At 50.6% G+C, this 16,527-nt stretch overlaps 1 protein-coding gene across 1 annotated transcript in view; it reads right to left on the bottom strand.

Annotated features, from left to right (window-relative positions):
- The window catches only part of DLGAP2 (discs, large (Drosophila) homolog-associated protein 2), a 121,266-nt gene that overhangs the window by 10,379 nt on the left and 94,360 nt on the right, over positions 1–16,527 (bottom strand). The window contains exons 9-11 of the mRNA XM_010833414.1: positions 11,063–11,148; positions 8,988–9,403; positions 1,591–1,682 (exon numbers count right to left, since the gene is read on the bottom strand). Coding sequence (XP_010831716.1) covers positions 1,591–1,682; positions 8,988–9,403; positions 11,063–11,148 — 594 coding nt within the window. The remainder of the gene's footprint in view (positions 1–1,590; positions 1,683–8,987; positions 9,404–11,062; positions 11,149–16,527) is intronic.

Genomic DNA, 16,527 nt, shown 5'->3' on the forward strand with positions numbered 1-16,527 from the left:
AACAGACTGGTTCCAAATAGGAAAAGGAGTACATCAAGACTGTATATTGTCACCCTGCTTATTTAACTTATACACAGAGTACATCATGAGAAATGCTGGGCTAGAAGAAGCACAAGCTGGAATCAAGATTGCCGGCAGAAATATCAATAACCTCAGATATGCAGATGACACCACCCTTATGGTAGAAAGTGAAGAGGAACTAAAAAACCTCTGATGAAAGTGAAAGAGGAGAGTGAAAAAGTTGGCTTAAAGCTCAACATTCAGAAAACGAAGATCATGGCAGCTGGTCTCATCACTTCATGGGAAATAGATGGGAAACAGTGGAAACAGAGTCAGACTTTATTTTTTTGGGCTCCAAAATCACTGCAGATGGTGACTGCAGCCATGAAATTAAGACGCTTACTCCTTCGAAGGAAAGTTACGACCAACCTAGATAGCATATTCAAAAGCAGAGACATTACTTTGCCAACAAAGGTCTGTCTAGTTAAGGCTATGGTTTTTCCAGTGGTCGTGTATGGATGTGAAAGTTGGAATGTGAAGAAAGCTGAGCGTCAAAGAATTGATGTTTTTGAACTGTGGTGTTGGAGAAGACTCTTGAGAGTCCCTTGGACTGCAAGGAGATCCAACCAGTCCATCCTAAGGAGATCAGTCCTGGGTGTTCATTGGAAGGAATGATGCTGAGGCTGAAACTCTGATACTTTGGCCACCTCATGTGAAGAGCTGACTCATTGGAAAAGACCCTGATGCTGGGAGGGATTGGGGGCAGGAGGAGAAGGGGATGACAGAGGATGAGATGGCTGGATGGCATCACTGACTCGATGGACATGAGCCTGAGTGAACTCTGGGAGTTGGTGATGGACAAGGAGGCCTGGCGTGCTGCGATTCATGGGGTCGCAAAGAGTCGACACGACTGAGCGACTGAACTGAACTGAACTGAATATTTATATATGTAAGTATTCATGTTAGAATATATATATATGTGTATGCTGCTGCTGCTACTGCTAAGTCGCTTCAGTCGTGTCTGACTCTGTGTGACCCCGTGGACTGCAGCCTACCAGGCTTCTCTGTCCACGGGATTTTCCAGGCAAGAGTACTGGAGTGGGTTGCCATTGCCTTCTCCTATATAATGTATATATATATTCCCTTTGATTTTCAGGAAGATCAGAACCAAGTTTAGTGTTCACTCCTGACTGTAACACAAAGCCGGGACTGCTCCTGGAACCCCCTGCCGGTCTCTCTCATTGTGGTTGCTCACGTGTTTCTACTGGAGCCACCTCCTGGTGCTGCCTTCACTGTGACATCCCCATGACACGATGCACACCTGTCCCCCTGCCCAGGGTCCCCAGGGGCAGGCCAGTGGCCAAGAACACTCTCGCGGCTGGGTGCCCGCCGCCCTCTGCCCACCACGCTCCTCCCTTGCCCACAGCCGAGGCCTCTCTGCTTTGGCCCCTGGAGCTGTGCCCGTCCCCATGTTTCACCAGGCCACGCTCCCAGAGTGGTCCTTCACAGCAGACAGGGCAGAGGTGAGGGCGGAGAGAGCGGTCGCCTGGCCTGCTGACCTGTGCCCAAGGGTCTTGAGGGGGCACTCACCATGTTCTGCTGGCAGAGCCAGTAAAACTGCTGGAACTTCTGGGACATCAGCAGCTGGGCGCTCCCCACGGCGCTCCGGATCTTGCCAAGGACTGTGGACACACACAGGGTTATGGGTGGGTTGGCGGGGACCAGGAGAGGGGTGCCACGCTAGGCGGCCTTCCCGCTGCGGCTCCATGTCCTCGAATGTGTGCGGTCGTGTCCGACTGCGGCCCCACGGACTGTGCCCCCCAGGTGCCTCTGTCTGTGGGATTCTCCAGGCAAGAACACTGGAGGGGGTCGCCATGCTGTCCTCCAGGGGATCTATCTTCCCTACTCAGGGATCAAACCCTTGTCTCCTGCATTGGCAGGTGGGTTCTTTACCACTGAGTCACCTGGGACGCCGTTATCCTCGGTCACCAGAGGTGAAATTTTTGAGCTTACTGTGTGGAATGGCCACCATTGAGCCCTCTTTCCATCTGGTCCATCCTGATCCATGAAAGAAATTCAAAGATGACCAAATACCGACTATTGGGACACCTCAGTGTGGGGGCAAATTTACCTTTGAAAGGTCCTCTAGCCCACCCAGCCCTCCGGGGGTCAGTTGGGTGGCAGGGACCCTGGCCCCTCACATCAGGAAGGGTGCGTGAGGACATCCTGCCTCAGGCACCTGGGGGCCAGCTCATCAGGGCCGTCAGGAGCAGCGAGGGTCAGTTTAATCTACGAACGATCTCAAGTTGTAAGATCTTAATTAATCAAAGTGAAAGTGAAAGTGAAGTCGCTCAGTCCTGCCCGACTCTTTGCTACCCCGTGGACAGTAGCCTGCACCAAGCTCCTCTGTCCATGGGATTTTCCAGGCAAGAGTACTGTAGTCGGTTGCCATTTCCTTCTCCAGGGAATCTTCCGACCCAGGGATTGAACCCAGGTCTCCCGCATTGTACACAGACGCTTTACTGTCTGAGCCACCAGGGAAGTCCATTATTAATATGCTGGAAATCTTTCTTTTGCCCAGTTCGAATCCCTAAGTCATCACAACTATCCAGTAAGTGGTTAAATCCTTTCCACTGACAAAGCTGTATTACTTACTTTTTAAAAGTAATTAATCAAAGGGTGCTTTAAAAAAGTAAGTAATACAGCTTTGTCAGTGGAAAGGATTTAACCACTTACTGGATAGTTGTGATGACTTAGGGATTCGAACTGGGCAAAAGAAAGATTTCCGGCATGAAAATTTTGGGAAACCCCCCGCCCACTTCCTGCAAATGCCTCCTCACATCCCATCATTCTGTCCCAATCCTGGCCTGTGTGAACATCATCATTTCAGAAATAACAGCTTTGGGAGACCTGAACTCCCATGATTCTCAGAGGCACTTAGGAATCTGGAGGGCAACGCTTCTGGCCTCTGTGTCTGGGCCCTTGTCTCTGGGGTTCGGTCTAAGCGCCCACCCCCAGCTACTCCCCTCTGAGGGCAAATGTGTCCTCTCTTGAGTCCCCTTCAAGACCTGCACAGCACAGATAACAACCAGCTACACAGAGCCCCTGACGTCACACGTGGGTCCAGCTTGTCTCCAGCCCGGGGAAGAGGGGAGCCTTCTGAGGCAAAGGTCTTAGCCTGGAGCTCGTCTGGCATGAAGCGGACACTGAACTGTCACCTCCAACAGGGTGTTTCAGTACTTGTGGACTGTTGACTTGTGGCTCAGTCTGGAGAAGAGCCCAGAGGGCTCTTCAGCACGTGGGTCCCTTGGCAGGGGTCTGGCTATGGGCAGATTCAGGGGGTGAGGCGTGGGGCCCGAGACCTGGCATTTCCACAGGGGTGTAGCCCAAGTCCAGAGAGGTAAACTCAGTTTCTCTAGCTTTCTCCCCAGTTTCCCCAAACACTGCTAATTTTGATAGGCAGCCTCCAAAATAATGAGTTGAGACTCATTCAGGGCAAGCTAGAAACCGGCCACAAGGACTCTGACTCCTGGGCCACAAGCCACTGAGACCCCAGTTCCTGGCCTCCCCCAGGGGGTGGGGCTCACGGACACAGCGGGGGCCTTGGTGCACAGGCGGCCAAGCGCCATGAACTGGAACCGGAGTCCTCGAAATCAAACGTGTCTGTGAGGGGTGCCGAGGATGCGTCCTACTGGGACAGAAAGCAGCCATGGAACAGAAGGCCCAGGGCACCACAGTGCCTACAGGGTGAGCACCTGGCCCCGGACAGCGTGTTCATCGCGTGGTGTTCTCCTGGGGTCGGGGAGCGGGTTAACGGCCTGAAACGCTCCTGAGTTTGCCTGCATTTTCTGACTTGTCCGGATTGCTGTTCCCCAAAGCTTGATTGTGACGACTTGCACACACAGAGAACTTGAAACAAAGTACCACCAGCACCTCTGCTCCATCACTTGGAATCACCATCTGTGTGTGTGTGTCTTTCTGACCCTCTTGGAGATGAGCTGTAGTCAGCACCTCGCTCACCAAGCACCCTGCACAACCACAGAGCCACAGCCCTTCCTAAGAAACCAATACTTCCCTGCTGCTGCTGCTGCTAAGTCACTTCAGTCGTGTCCGACTCTGTGCGACCCCATAGACGGCAGCCCACCCGGCTCCCCCGTCCCTGGGATTCTCCAGGCGAGAACACTGGAGTGGGTTGCCATTTCCTGCATTAAAGTGAAAAGTGAAAGTGAAGTCGCAAAGTCGTGTCCGACCCTCAGCGACCCCATGGATTGCAGCCTTCCAGACTCCTCCATCCATGGGATTTTCCAGGCAAGAGTACCAGAGTCTAATATCACCCAATTCTCAGTTGCTTCTAAAATGTGAAGAGTTAAAACTGTAACTTTTAATACCAGTGAGTTCACTAGATAATACCGCGACATCCTTTCAGACTTAAACAAAACAGAAAGCGGTCTTGTCAGCGTCCTGACGCCGGCTGCAGGGGGCCTTGGCCCCTGACCCCCTGGCCTGCTCACCTCCCCCATCTCTGGGCAGTGGAGGGGACACAGGGCAGGAAGGCAGAGGGGCTGGAGCACAGCCTGGAAGGGCTGAAAATACTTCCCACCTGGTTCACACTTCGGTCCCCAAACTGAACATGTTTGATTTCCACTTGTAAACCCTTGTAACTTGCAGGACTGACGAAAACCTTTAAAGAGACTTGTTTTAACCAAATGGTCACTGTAGGAATATATAGAAATGACTCACATATAAATGCATTTTTTTTTTCACTGACGCTATGCTTCCTGAAGTGGTAATTAAAAAGTCAATCAGTTAAACCAAATGGCACTGTAAGTGGCACAAAGTAAAACAAACAAAAAGAAACTCCCCAAAACAGTGTGCTTTCTGAAATAAAAGTTTCCAGAGTCACACACATCTTACTCCACAGGTTCATAGGAAAGATGAACAGCACGAGGAACTCAACAGTGGGGTCGTCTGTGAGGTGTGACGTCCTCAGCGTCTGTGACGCTGGACTTTTAGTCCCCATTTTTCACATCCTTCTTAAAATGCACCTCAATGGAAGTATTAATATACAATACTTCAGTTAATAAACTTCAGCACAATGTGGATGGGGGTGATGTCTGGGTGGAGACTTATTATAAAGGGTATACACTGATTATTGCTTGAGAGAGGTAAGGAATGTCAGAGTGTAGCTAATGGCCTGATGACTAATGGCAGGCGATTTGTGCTCATCAATGTGGATGGCTCTATCTGATACCTATAATGTAAATAATAGCTTCCCATAATTGCAAAGAATTTGAGGCGAAAATTCAATTTATTCTTTTCTACTATCCTTCTCTAATTCTGTCATAGTTTAGCCACTTTCTTTCAAGAGCTACAGATAAGGGCTCATGCTCATCAGAATGGAAATTTACAAAGAACCTGAGACAACCCAGGCCTTTGATGTACAGAGAAATTTGATTAACTGATTTGCTCCTTTAATTTATTTTTCACTCCTGTTCTACAATTTCCAACCCCACCTAAATTTACTATGAAGCGCCAGGGCAACACTGACACTATTCTTTTGAAATTCGAGGTGGGGTTTTCTAGAATTTGCACACAGTTTGAGGTGGTCACTTGGAGATCCATGACCAGGCGGATTTTGGATTCCCTCCTGACCCAGGCGTGGGGACGCGTGCGTTCACAAACCTCCGGTGAAGCCTCAGGCTTTGTCACCTTCCTGTTTCTCGAGCACACGTTTCCTCTCAGGCTCGGTTTGCCGTGGCGCTGGTGGCTGGGGTGGCCCATGCGCTGACCACACCCTCAGCTGTCAGAGGTGGCAGCCTTGGGCTTGCAGGGTGACTGGGCGGGGTCCCCGGCGGAAGCGGCGGTGCTCAGAGCCGTCCCCGATTCTGGCCTTCAGCGTGTGGACTTCCGGGCAAACTGCAGGCTCAGGGCAGTCTCCCTGTGGCCCGTCCTCCTCATCCGCCTTGGTCCCCGAGTCCCCCGGGTCACTGTGATTACTGCCAACGGCACTCTGCCTGAGCCGGACACCTCCACACCCAGAGAGCGTGGCACCTCCAGGGAAGGAGGTCTGGGAGACCCGCCGCGAGCATCGAACCCCAGCTCTGGCAATTACGTGTTCGACTGAGGATGGGGGACCCCCAGATAATGATGTCTCCTGGTGCTGTGTGTCTGGCCGGGGGGTCTTCAGATCAGCAGCTCTGGGGCAGAGTTGTTTGGGGGCAACAGAGCAGCCCAGCACCTCTCCAAAGACCCACCGCTCAGTTCCCCAGGCCATCCATCTTTTTACAAACCTGCTGAGTAAGATCTTTGTGGCTCTGGAAACTTCCATTTCAGAAAACATACCTTTTTTATTTTTATTTTTTTTGCTTTTACTTTATGCCACTTACCCATTTGGTTAAGTGGCATAAAACCGCAAACCACTCGTGTAGTGGTGGTTTACAATCCCTGCAGAGTATCTGTTTATGTATTAAGCTGCTTTAACATGACTTAACTTATACCAGTATTTAATGGTTCTCATGATGTTTTTGGAGAAGGCAATGGCACCCCACTCCAGTACTCTTGCCTGGAAAATCCCATGGACGGAGGAGCCTGGTAGGCTGCAGTCCATGGGGTCGCTAAGAGTCGGATACGACTGAGTGTCTTCACTTTCACTTTTCACTTTCCTGCATTGGAAAAGGAAATGGCAACCCACTCCAGTATTCTTGCCTGGAGAATCCCAGGGACGGGGGAGCCTGGTGGGCTGCTGTCTATGGGGTCGCACAGAGTCGGACACGACTGAAGTGACTTAGCAGCAGCAGCAGCAGCATGATGTTTTTATCAACCGTAGACAGCTGAGTGAATCTGATTTGTTCGATCAATTCAGTGAGCTGTGGTTATAAAATAATAGCTTGGGAGAAAAGTTATCTCACATAATGGAAATTTCAAAATTCGGAGCTCAGGGTTTTGGTTCAACAGCCATTTAATTTAGTCTTCACTCTTTAAAAGGACGGTAACCAAGAAACGTGTACCTGTGCTTAAAGTGAGGAGTGGAATGGAAAGTTACCGTACCTTTAAACATTACTAGGGAATCACTTAAACGTGACCAATATGGTGCTTGGTTAATGCGTGGAGCACGCAGTTGAGATTCAAATTAAGTGTTCTCTCACCTTTGCCACAAAAAATAGAGCTCGGTAATTAAGAAATTGAGAAAAATCACAGAAAGGCTCGGGTAGACCTGTTCGCTGCTCTTTGCATCTGAGGCTCCTAGAGATGTGATTTCACATAGTTATGAAACAGTGGTGGGAAAACCCTGCAGAGTCCCGGTGACTGAGCTGGTGTCTGTGGGAGGGGCCCCCCGCCTGAGAGCACACGGGGTTTTACACGCTGTGCTGTGCAGAGGGGTGAGTAGGGGTGGAAGCACCCTGTGTGTGAAGACTGCCCCCCTTCAGACTCCCACCGCCGAGGCTTCTGCTGGGCACTGCCAGCAGACGCTCAGTGCATCCGGGCACCGCTGGAGGATGGTCAGCGCATCCGGGCACCGTCTGTGGATGGTCAGCATGGCTGGGCACTGCCGGCGGACAGTCAGTGTGTCAAGTGTGATCGCCCAGGAGCCTAAGACGGGGCAGAGCTCCAGGAAAATGCAAAGCCAGCCCCACCCTTGAGAAGGGCGTGTGCCCACATGCATGTCCCCAGGGACGACAGAGCCAGGGGCTCCGGGAGGTCGGGACCAAGCTCCTCACGGCAGGGGCAGAATCCATGTCTGAGGGAGGGCCTTCCTGGAGGGTCTCCGGCCTGGCTCTCTGCCCCTGCTCGTGCCCTCACATGGGCCCGCCTGCCTGACTGGTCTACCTGCCCTCAAGGTCCGCCCAGATGCCGCCGCCACCAGGAAGACTTCTCAGACTGCTGGCAGCATTTGCCGGACTTCGGGGTGTCTATAGCACTGGGTCTGCATTGCTCTTACCACAGGCACGTTCCTCACTCACTATAAACGCCTCTGTCCTGGTCTTACCCACTCTGAGGTCCCTGCAGTGTCTGTGCTGCACGCTCATCGGTGTCTCCACCTGCAGTCTCTGGGACGGCTCCTAGCATGTACTCAGCAAATGCCTGCTGGGGCTTTACAGGACACAGAGTCCAGGAGAAGATCCCAAAGTGCAAAAAAGGTGAAAAAAACTTGTGTAGAGAAATGCAGCTGACGGACAGCAGAAACCCCCTTTCCTCTGCCCGGCTGACGGAGAAACATGTTCTCCAGATGCTGATAATAAGACAACGACAACCTAGGTGACAGGATCTTACTGTTGATCTGGGTCACTGCAGATCACCAAATCAATCATACACGGGATGTTCACGGCATTACTTCCAGGATTTTCCTGACCACCCCCAGTGACAAGAAAATCATAACTTATCATGAGAAGGCTTCAGCGCTGGGGACTTTTAATGTCACCTCTTAATTTCCAGGGTCTAAGGCACAAACCAAGTGTGTATTTTATTGCTCAGGGATCCTCTCTGGACCACAAATGAGGGTGACGGTTGCAGAGAATCACAGTGAAGTAAATGGCCAGGGATGGGGCACGGCGTTTTCTGAACAGCAGAAGACACTCCATCACTAGCTAGGGGGTTAGTCACTTACCATCTCCAGCTTTTCTCTGATACAAAGCCAAAGCAATTTCTTTTAACACAGGATGGTCACGAGTCTAGAAAATGGTTGAACTGTTGCCCATCGTCATTGCCAAAATCCAGCACGTGGAGCCTGAGATAACCTGCAGTCCCAAGACCCCTGCAGGCCGGAGCCATCCTGCTATCCAGCACACAGCACGGAACAGAAGGATGCCCGTCAATATTTCAGCCACTGCTTTTCTGTTTGTTCGCTAGGGGTATGCTGGGAGCCCATGCACTTTAATTTACTCAGGGATCAAAGGGATTGTCCTCATGGATTTCATTCGCCACGTGCTCATTTCATTTATGGAAACCTGGCGAGTGTGTTCAGGCCTCAGCAGACACCTGCCTCTTACCTTCCTCCACGAGGTCGTTCTCCTCGGCTTCCCTCTCCATCTCCTTGCACCAGCCTTCCATCCGCTTCGTCTCTGTGTGCAGCAGCTTCAGGAACCACGCGCCGTCCCTGTGGCACGGAGACACGCGCCCGCCGTCCACTGCGTCCAGGGACGGCTCCAGCCAGGGGTCAGGAGGGGGTAGGTTGGCAGTGTCCACGGGGGTCCGATAGTCCTCCCGGTAACTGAAGAGCCCCTGGGTCCGGACGGTGCGCACCGCCCCGTACTGCGTGGGGGTGCTGGGCTCCGAGTGCCTCTGGAAGGAGGACCCGAACTGCAGGCCCTTGTCCTCCGTGGTGACGTGTCCTGGGAAGCCCTCCAGCTCCAGGTCCGCCTGCACCCCGGCCGTCACGCTGTTGGAGCGCTTGAAGCGTCCGTGTCTGCGGGGGGCGGGGGCAGGGGAGACAGACAGGAGCTTGCTGGAGATGACCCTGAGCCGCAGAGCCCAGCTTACACATCCAGAGCATGCTAGGCCGCACCCCAGCCTCGTGGCAGAGACGAGCATTTTCATCTTTGTTATCAGCACACTGGTGTTTCATCTGTGTGAGAGCCTTATTTGACTTTGTAAAGAATGAAACTCTAACTTTAGCTTTAAAGCTTCAATGGCTAAGTGATGCCCACTGAAGACTTAAGTTTACCACAAGGTAGCTTAATCTATCCCTGAAACCACTGTCTTGCGGTGGTTACCTGACTTTCAGAAACACGTGACAGGCTTACACATTTCTGTGTGTATGGATGTAAAATGAAGCCCCACTGCTTCTTCCAAGTACATAATTCTTTTAAGTAATAACATCTGTGTCTTGTTGAGTTCTGGTGGCTATTCATATCATATTTCAGGACATAAGCTTCCTCTCTCTGAATGCTGCAGCATCATCCAGTTATGTCTTTTATGTAAAATAATGAATCCAAATTCTGACTTCAGCAGGTGTTTAAAAAACATTTTCATTGTATGCATTTAAACGTAACTTATTCCTCATAGCCAGTTACTGAAAGGACTGGCAAGAATGAACTTATAGCTGGAGCCCAGATTTTGCTGGTGAGAACCGTGTGTGTGTGTGTGTCTGTATGCATGTGTGTCTCTGCGTGTGCATGCTTGGGTTTGCCTGTGTGCATGTGTGTCTATGTGTGCATGTATGTGTACACGTGTGTCTCTGTGTGTGTGTGCGTGCATGTATGTCTGCATACCTACACTCTGCCAAGCTACACAAGTTGGCTCCTCACCAACTGGACGCGCAGATGGCAGGCAGCTGTGTGTGCAGCTGGCTAATGGATCTGCCTTCGCTGGAGGCAAAGGCGCTGAGAAAGAGCCACCAGCAGGGACAGGGGGCCGCAAGCCCAGGTCCCGGGGCAGAAGACGCGGTTTCTGAGAGGCTCCTGTCCTGGGGAAGCCATCAGTTCCCTGGCAGTCCACATCTTTGCAGGTTGGTCTAAAACCCTCACTGTGAGTGACTCACCAGGGTTTCAACAACCAGATGGTGCCTGGTGCTCACAATGTGATATGCCCATAAAATTCTGTGTTTATGAAATTTACAAGATATGCTATTTTAAATATAAAATAGAATAATCACCCCATCCTCGTTACAAAAACAACACTCTTGTCGTGGACTTCTCTGTGTTGGGCAGTGTGAGGGCTTCTTTTGAAGCGTCACCATCTTAAGGATTCTTCAATCTTCTTTCACTCTCCCTCTCTCTGTGGTTGTACTGTTAACATCCTAAGGTGGGAAAACCTGTGCTGGCTTTACACTCATCCTTTTTCCCCTTGGGGTGAAGGACTCTGGTGTTCAGAGCTGCCAGCCCCTCTGCTTTCACAGGTGGTAAGTTACTTTAGAAAAAGATGAGTGTCCGGCTGCTAGCAGAAACAAGGCTCAGAAGGATGCTAATTCATACCCGAATGATATCCACTGAGTTAGGGTTGGGGATATATGACCCTGTCTCCACGAACGGCATGAACCGTTGATGGCCAGTACTGTCCAGACACTTGCCATCATGTTTCTAACCCACAGCCCCGCTCAGAGGCCCCAGGAGTCAGGGATGGTTACCGTTTCTCATCTTCCACCTGGACGCCCACCGAGTGGTACTCCCGCAGCCCCCGGCTCTCCGTGTCGGAGTCTGTAGCTGTCTCCACCTAGCGCAACAGAGAACATCTTATTTTAGAACCAAGATGGGGACCTGGACCAGGGACTATTTGTGTGTGTGTGTTCATCTGCCATAATTAATTATGCATTTGTGTAATTAATGCAGAGATGCACTTGACCCAGGAAAACGACAACGGGAGGGAAATACACTCGTGCTGGTGTAATTATGTTGCTACAGTGTTTCATCAAATTGTGCATGACCCCCTAACTCAACGCTGAGCCTCCATCTTCTAAATGTATGCAAATAAAGTTGCTTTGCTTAGCTTGGGTGAAAAACAAGCTGTGTTGGATTGCATTATGAGAGGACTTAAAAGCTCTTGTCACATCCTGCAGGTACGGCATGAACCAGAGAGAGCTAACACAACACACGGGCTGTTGAATAGGACGGTGGTGATGACGGCCTCCACATACGTGACATACGGAAGAACTGAAGCTTTACCAGCCCCGGGCAACCCCTCCACCCGCCTCGACACAGCACCATCTGCTCACGGGTTGTGCCCAGGGCAGGGCAATGCCACAACAGAACAGAAAGCGTGCACTCCACACACAGTCCTTACGGTGGCTGCGTCTGCCGAGAAGTCTCCCCGAGCCCAAGGAAGCATTTGTGGTGCAACGTTAACTCACGAGAGAACTCTAGTAGTGCACAGTTTCTAAAAAATAACCAAAACTCCAAAAGCAAACAATCTTCCCGCTCCCAAACTTGCAGTATGAAAAGTCTGCCCCAGAAGAGTAAATATATGACCTTGAGTAAATATATGACTAAACAACCAAAGGTCAGTTTAGTCAAATGTTATCCCAGCTTCTATACTGTCCCTTTTCTTTTTTTTGCAAGAAACAGTACCTACTGTCTCAAAAGGTGTTTTGACTCCAGTCCACAAATGTCAAAACTAACCTGTCAAACAAACACATCTTATCTTAAAAATATTAGTGATCATTGTAAGAGTAACACACAAACCATTAGACGAATACCTGTGACACCCTCTCCTAGTGATGAGAGAAGAGGTGCACCGGGCAGTCGTGGCTGGCTAAGTCTTTGCTGCTGGGGGCTGACGCAGTTTGTGATGAAGAGCAGTTGTGCTTTAAGAGCTGGTGTTTGTTTTCTGCTGATCCTGCGCCAGGCACTGAGCTAGGAGCGGACAAGTGTCACCACAGCTGGTGCACATGATACCCTGGGTCCAGCCACATGGAACACTTGAGGAATCAGAGAAGGTGAGTAACTTGCCCAGGGGTGCACAGCTTGTAGCGGGCAGAGGCATGCTCAGTATCCGCTGTGGCCAGAATCAACACAGCCATGTGGAGACCCTGCAGCTCCTGGGATGGGGCCGGGTGGGGGGCGGCTCTGTGGAGCCTGGGGCAGTGGTGGCTCAGCAGTCAAGAAGCCACCTGCAAGGCAGGAGCCTCAGGAGACGCGGGTTCAATCTCTAGGCGAGGAAAATCCTCTGGAGGATGGCATGGCAAGCCACTCTAGTATTCTTGCCTGGAGAATCCCATGGACAGAGGAGCCAGGCGGACTACAGTCCATAGGGTCGCAAAGAGTCGGGCATGACTGAAGCGACTTAGCACACACGCACAGGAGGAAATGTGCTTGAGTAAAATTCCTAACCTGCTGGTAATCAGCACGTCTTTCTAGTTTCAAGTGGGTCATGGCTGACATAAATGTTACCTTGCTGGATGTGGACACTGTTGTTACTATTGTTTTACACAAAAAGATTGCAATAAGTTAATATGTTAAAAACGTTGCCCATGTCAGTGCAATATGAGCTGTCTGTGTTCTAGCTGCTGTTCCGTTCTATGACTATAACCTGATTTATTTAATTAGATAGAAGGCAATGGCACCCCACTCCAGTACTCTTGCCTGGAAAATCCATGGATGGAGGAGCCTGGAAGGCTGCAGTCCGTGGGGTCGCTAAGAGTCAGACACGACTGAGCGACTTCACTTTCACTTTTCTCTTTCATGCATTGGAAAAGGAAATGGCAACCCACTCCAGTGTTCTTGCCTGGAGAATCCCAGGGATGGGGGAGCCTGGAGGGCTGCCGTCTGTGGGGTCGCACAGAGTCGGACACGACTGAAGTGACTTAGCAGCAGCAGCAGTTTTCTGCCACTATAAATAACGCTGTTGTAGATCTATGTCTGTGCATGTATATAATTTTGTGACTATATTCACAATCTCTGTGGTGGCAGGGGCAAAGGTATTCCATTTTGCCATTCTGATAGATATTCGTGAATTTGAGAGATACACAATATGGATGAAATTACTTCATTCATATAGTGTCAGGGAGACATTTGTATGGAAAGAGCACTAATTTTTATCATAAAAATGTTCAGAATATTTGTCTAAATTATTCTAGTCTAATTCTAGGATTCTAGTCTAAAGACGTTTCCTTGAATTCTAACATATTAAAAGGAGAAAGTAGGGGAAACAGGAGGACAGGATACTGGCCACACCGAGTAAGTACAGACTGCTCACAACACAGACACCCGTGCAGCTACGAGGGATGCTGCCGACGCAACACAGGCTCTGGAGCGGACATCAGCAGGTGGCGTGAACGATCCAATCAAGACGCGTGTGCACACACAGAACACACACATCTGCACAGACAGAGAAAGTGACCACAAAGTGACCAGAACAACCAAAGTATCACAAAATAATGTGTCTGCTTTTCTCTAGTGTGTACAGCTTCTCTCTTACGATTCTCTTCTTTTTACAGTGAATGAGAAAAATACAGCTTTTGGAGTCAAATTCTGCCACTTGCTGGCCATGTGACACTTAGGTACGTCTCAGATTCTATGGCTATTTTCTTCTTAATTTCAAAAGTGAGGGATCAGCAAACACGGGGTTAATGGGTGTGAAACTGTGTGGGAAGCCAGATTCAGGTAGGTTCTCCAAAGCAAATCTAACGCTCCCTCCCTCACCTCCACTTTTAAGATCCACAGATATAGTAACGATACATTAAGTTCAAGGAATATATAATACATTTTATAGATACTACCGTGGTTGTCCTATGAAACCATTCTAACAAAAAAAGGTCTCCGTTTTTCAGAAGGTAAAGGTGGAGGAGGATGTGGTCAAGTTGCATAAAGCCAGGACAAGCTAAATATTTATCAATTTCAGAAATCTTGGGAGGGCTTTATGAAGATGGGGAAAATCAAATTTAGGACAAAGGAAAGGAATTATTATTTTGCACAGTGGTAAGGAAATCAAAGGAATTTTTTCCGAAGAGAAAATTTTGATGAGAAGTGTAAAAGGATTATAAAAGTTTTGAGAAATATATGTACATATTCATTTTTACAAGAGCTACAATGTTCTAGGGGCTTCCCTGGCTCAGTGGTAAAGAATCTTCCTGCCAAGTAGGAGACCTGGGTTCAATCCCTGGGTTGGGAAGATCCCCCTGAAGAAGGAAATGGCAACCTACTCCAGTATTCTTGTCTGGAGAATCCCATGGACAGAGAAGCCTGGTGGGTTACAGTCCATGGAGTCGCAAAGAGTCAGACACGACTGAGCAACTAAACAACAATAACAGCCAGGGTGAACTAGACATGGAGAAGAAAGATGGAGTCGGCAGAACCTGTGTATGTGAGTGACCTCTCTGAGGCAGTGCTGATTGGAGGTGCCTGCTGGTGGACAGGGATGGAGCCTCCCTGTTGCCATGTGAGTGGTGGGCGCTGGGCTCCTGGAGCACCTGCCTCTTGTCCCTGGGCCGTGACAGAGGGGTTGACACTGAGCCACGGGCCATGAAGAGCAGGGGAAGGGTGCACAAGAGAGTGCACGTGTGTGAGTGTGTACATGTGAGTGCACACCTGTGGTCGTGCATTTGTGTGCGTGCATATGTGTGTACATGAGAGTGCAAACATGAAAGTGTGCACATGGGTATACTTGAGTGCACATGCATGCCTGTGTGGGCATGCCTGTGTGTGCATGCACATATATGTATATGAGAGTGCACAGAGTGTGCATATGTATACACATGAGCTCACTTCTGTGGGCATGCATGTGTGCATGCACGTGTGTACACGAGAGCACACATGTGTGACTGCATGTGTGTACATGTAAGTACACACCTCTGTGTGCATGCTCATGTGTGCACATGAGCGTGTATGTGTGTGAACACACACGTGTACACGTGAGCAATACCTGTGGATGTACATGTGTGTGCATGCTTGTGTGTATGCATGAGGATGCACATGAGAGTGTGCATGTGTGCAGCACATGTGTGACATGTGAGTGCATGTGTGTATGGCCCAGATTTTCAGAAAGTTATGGCTGATCACCCACAGCTGGAGGGACCAGAAAGCAGGAGGCTGTTAGTAGAATGTTGGCTGAGCTTTGATCTCGGGTTTTTGCTCTAAAGAAGCTCATCTTAGACTCTGCCTTCAAAGCCCACACAGCAAAGTGGGTGAGTTGCTCCCACATGGAGTCCCCACATTTTTCTTGGTGACCTACTATGAGTCCAATAGTTAAGAGGTGAACTGCCTCCCCAGCTCTGTGAGATGCTGGAAGCCCCAGCAGAAGCAGGCAGGAAGGTGGGGGGCTCGGGGGAATGTAACCTGCCCGGGACTCTTGGGTGTAGCCTTGGGGAGGATGTTTAAATCTAGTGACCACCTATGACATCACACGGTGGGCATCACTCCCATTTTAGAGATGGGATGACTGAGGCAGACAGGATGGAAGGATCCCTGGACATCAGACCACACACACACAAAACAAAGGTAGAAACCCTGCAACAACAGACAAATCACAGATAAAAACAAAATGAACGCAAAGAAGATCGTTCATGTCACCGTCACTGTGAGGAAATGAGGTAGGGCCAGATGTGGCGTCCAGGTGAGGGGCAGGTCACCAGGAGGCCCGGGTGCAGCCCAACCCACAGGGCCTGGTGCAGGACGTCATGGGCTCAGCTGAGGACCCCGCACATCAGCCCCTGTCCCGGGCCTGGGCTCCAGGGAAGGTGCAGGCAGGAGGGGCCCCTGCTCGGCGGGAAGAACAGTGTTTGTAAAATGAAAGGAGTCCCGGACGCTGTGTCCTGGGACATTGGGCGGCGGCCCAGCGGGAACTGTCCCTGCAGTGCCAGATGGACACAGGGATGCCCACCGCCCTCCCTGTAAGCTGAGGACAGGGTGACGGGTGGGGTCAGCTGTCCTCCACATGGGGTTGTGGGTGAACCAGAGCAGGCTTGTGGGGGGCAAGGCATGCCCCTCAAGTCATCCTTCTCTGTGCGCTGGGGTCCCCCCTCCCGTCATTGGCCCGCAGCCTCGGGTTCCCCATTCCGGACTGGATGTGGCCCCCGTGGGCAGGTGGGGCTCCCGTGAGGACGACGGGGGTAGCCCGGGGGTCTGGGTGCAGACTCGGTGCATCCACGTGGCTCCCCCA

This window comes from Bison bison, unplaced genomic scaffold, assembly GCF_000754665.1.
Source record: "Bison bison bison isolate TAMUID 2011002044 unplaced genomic scaffold, Bison_UMD1.0 scf7180017863606, whole genome shotgun sequence".
NCBI classification, from domain to species: domain Eukaryota; kingdom Metazoa; phylum Chordata; class Mammalia; order Artiodactyla; family Bovidae; genus Bison; species Bison bison.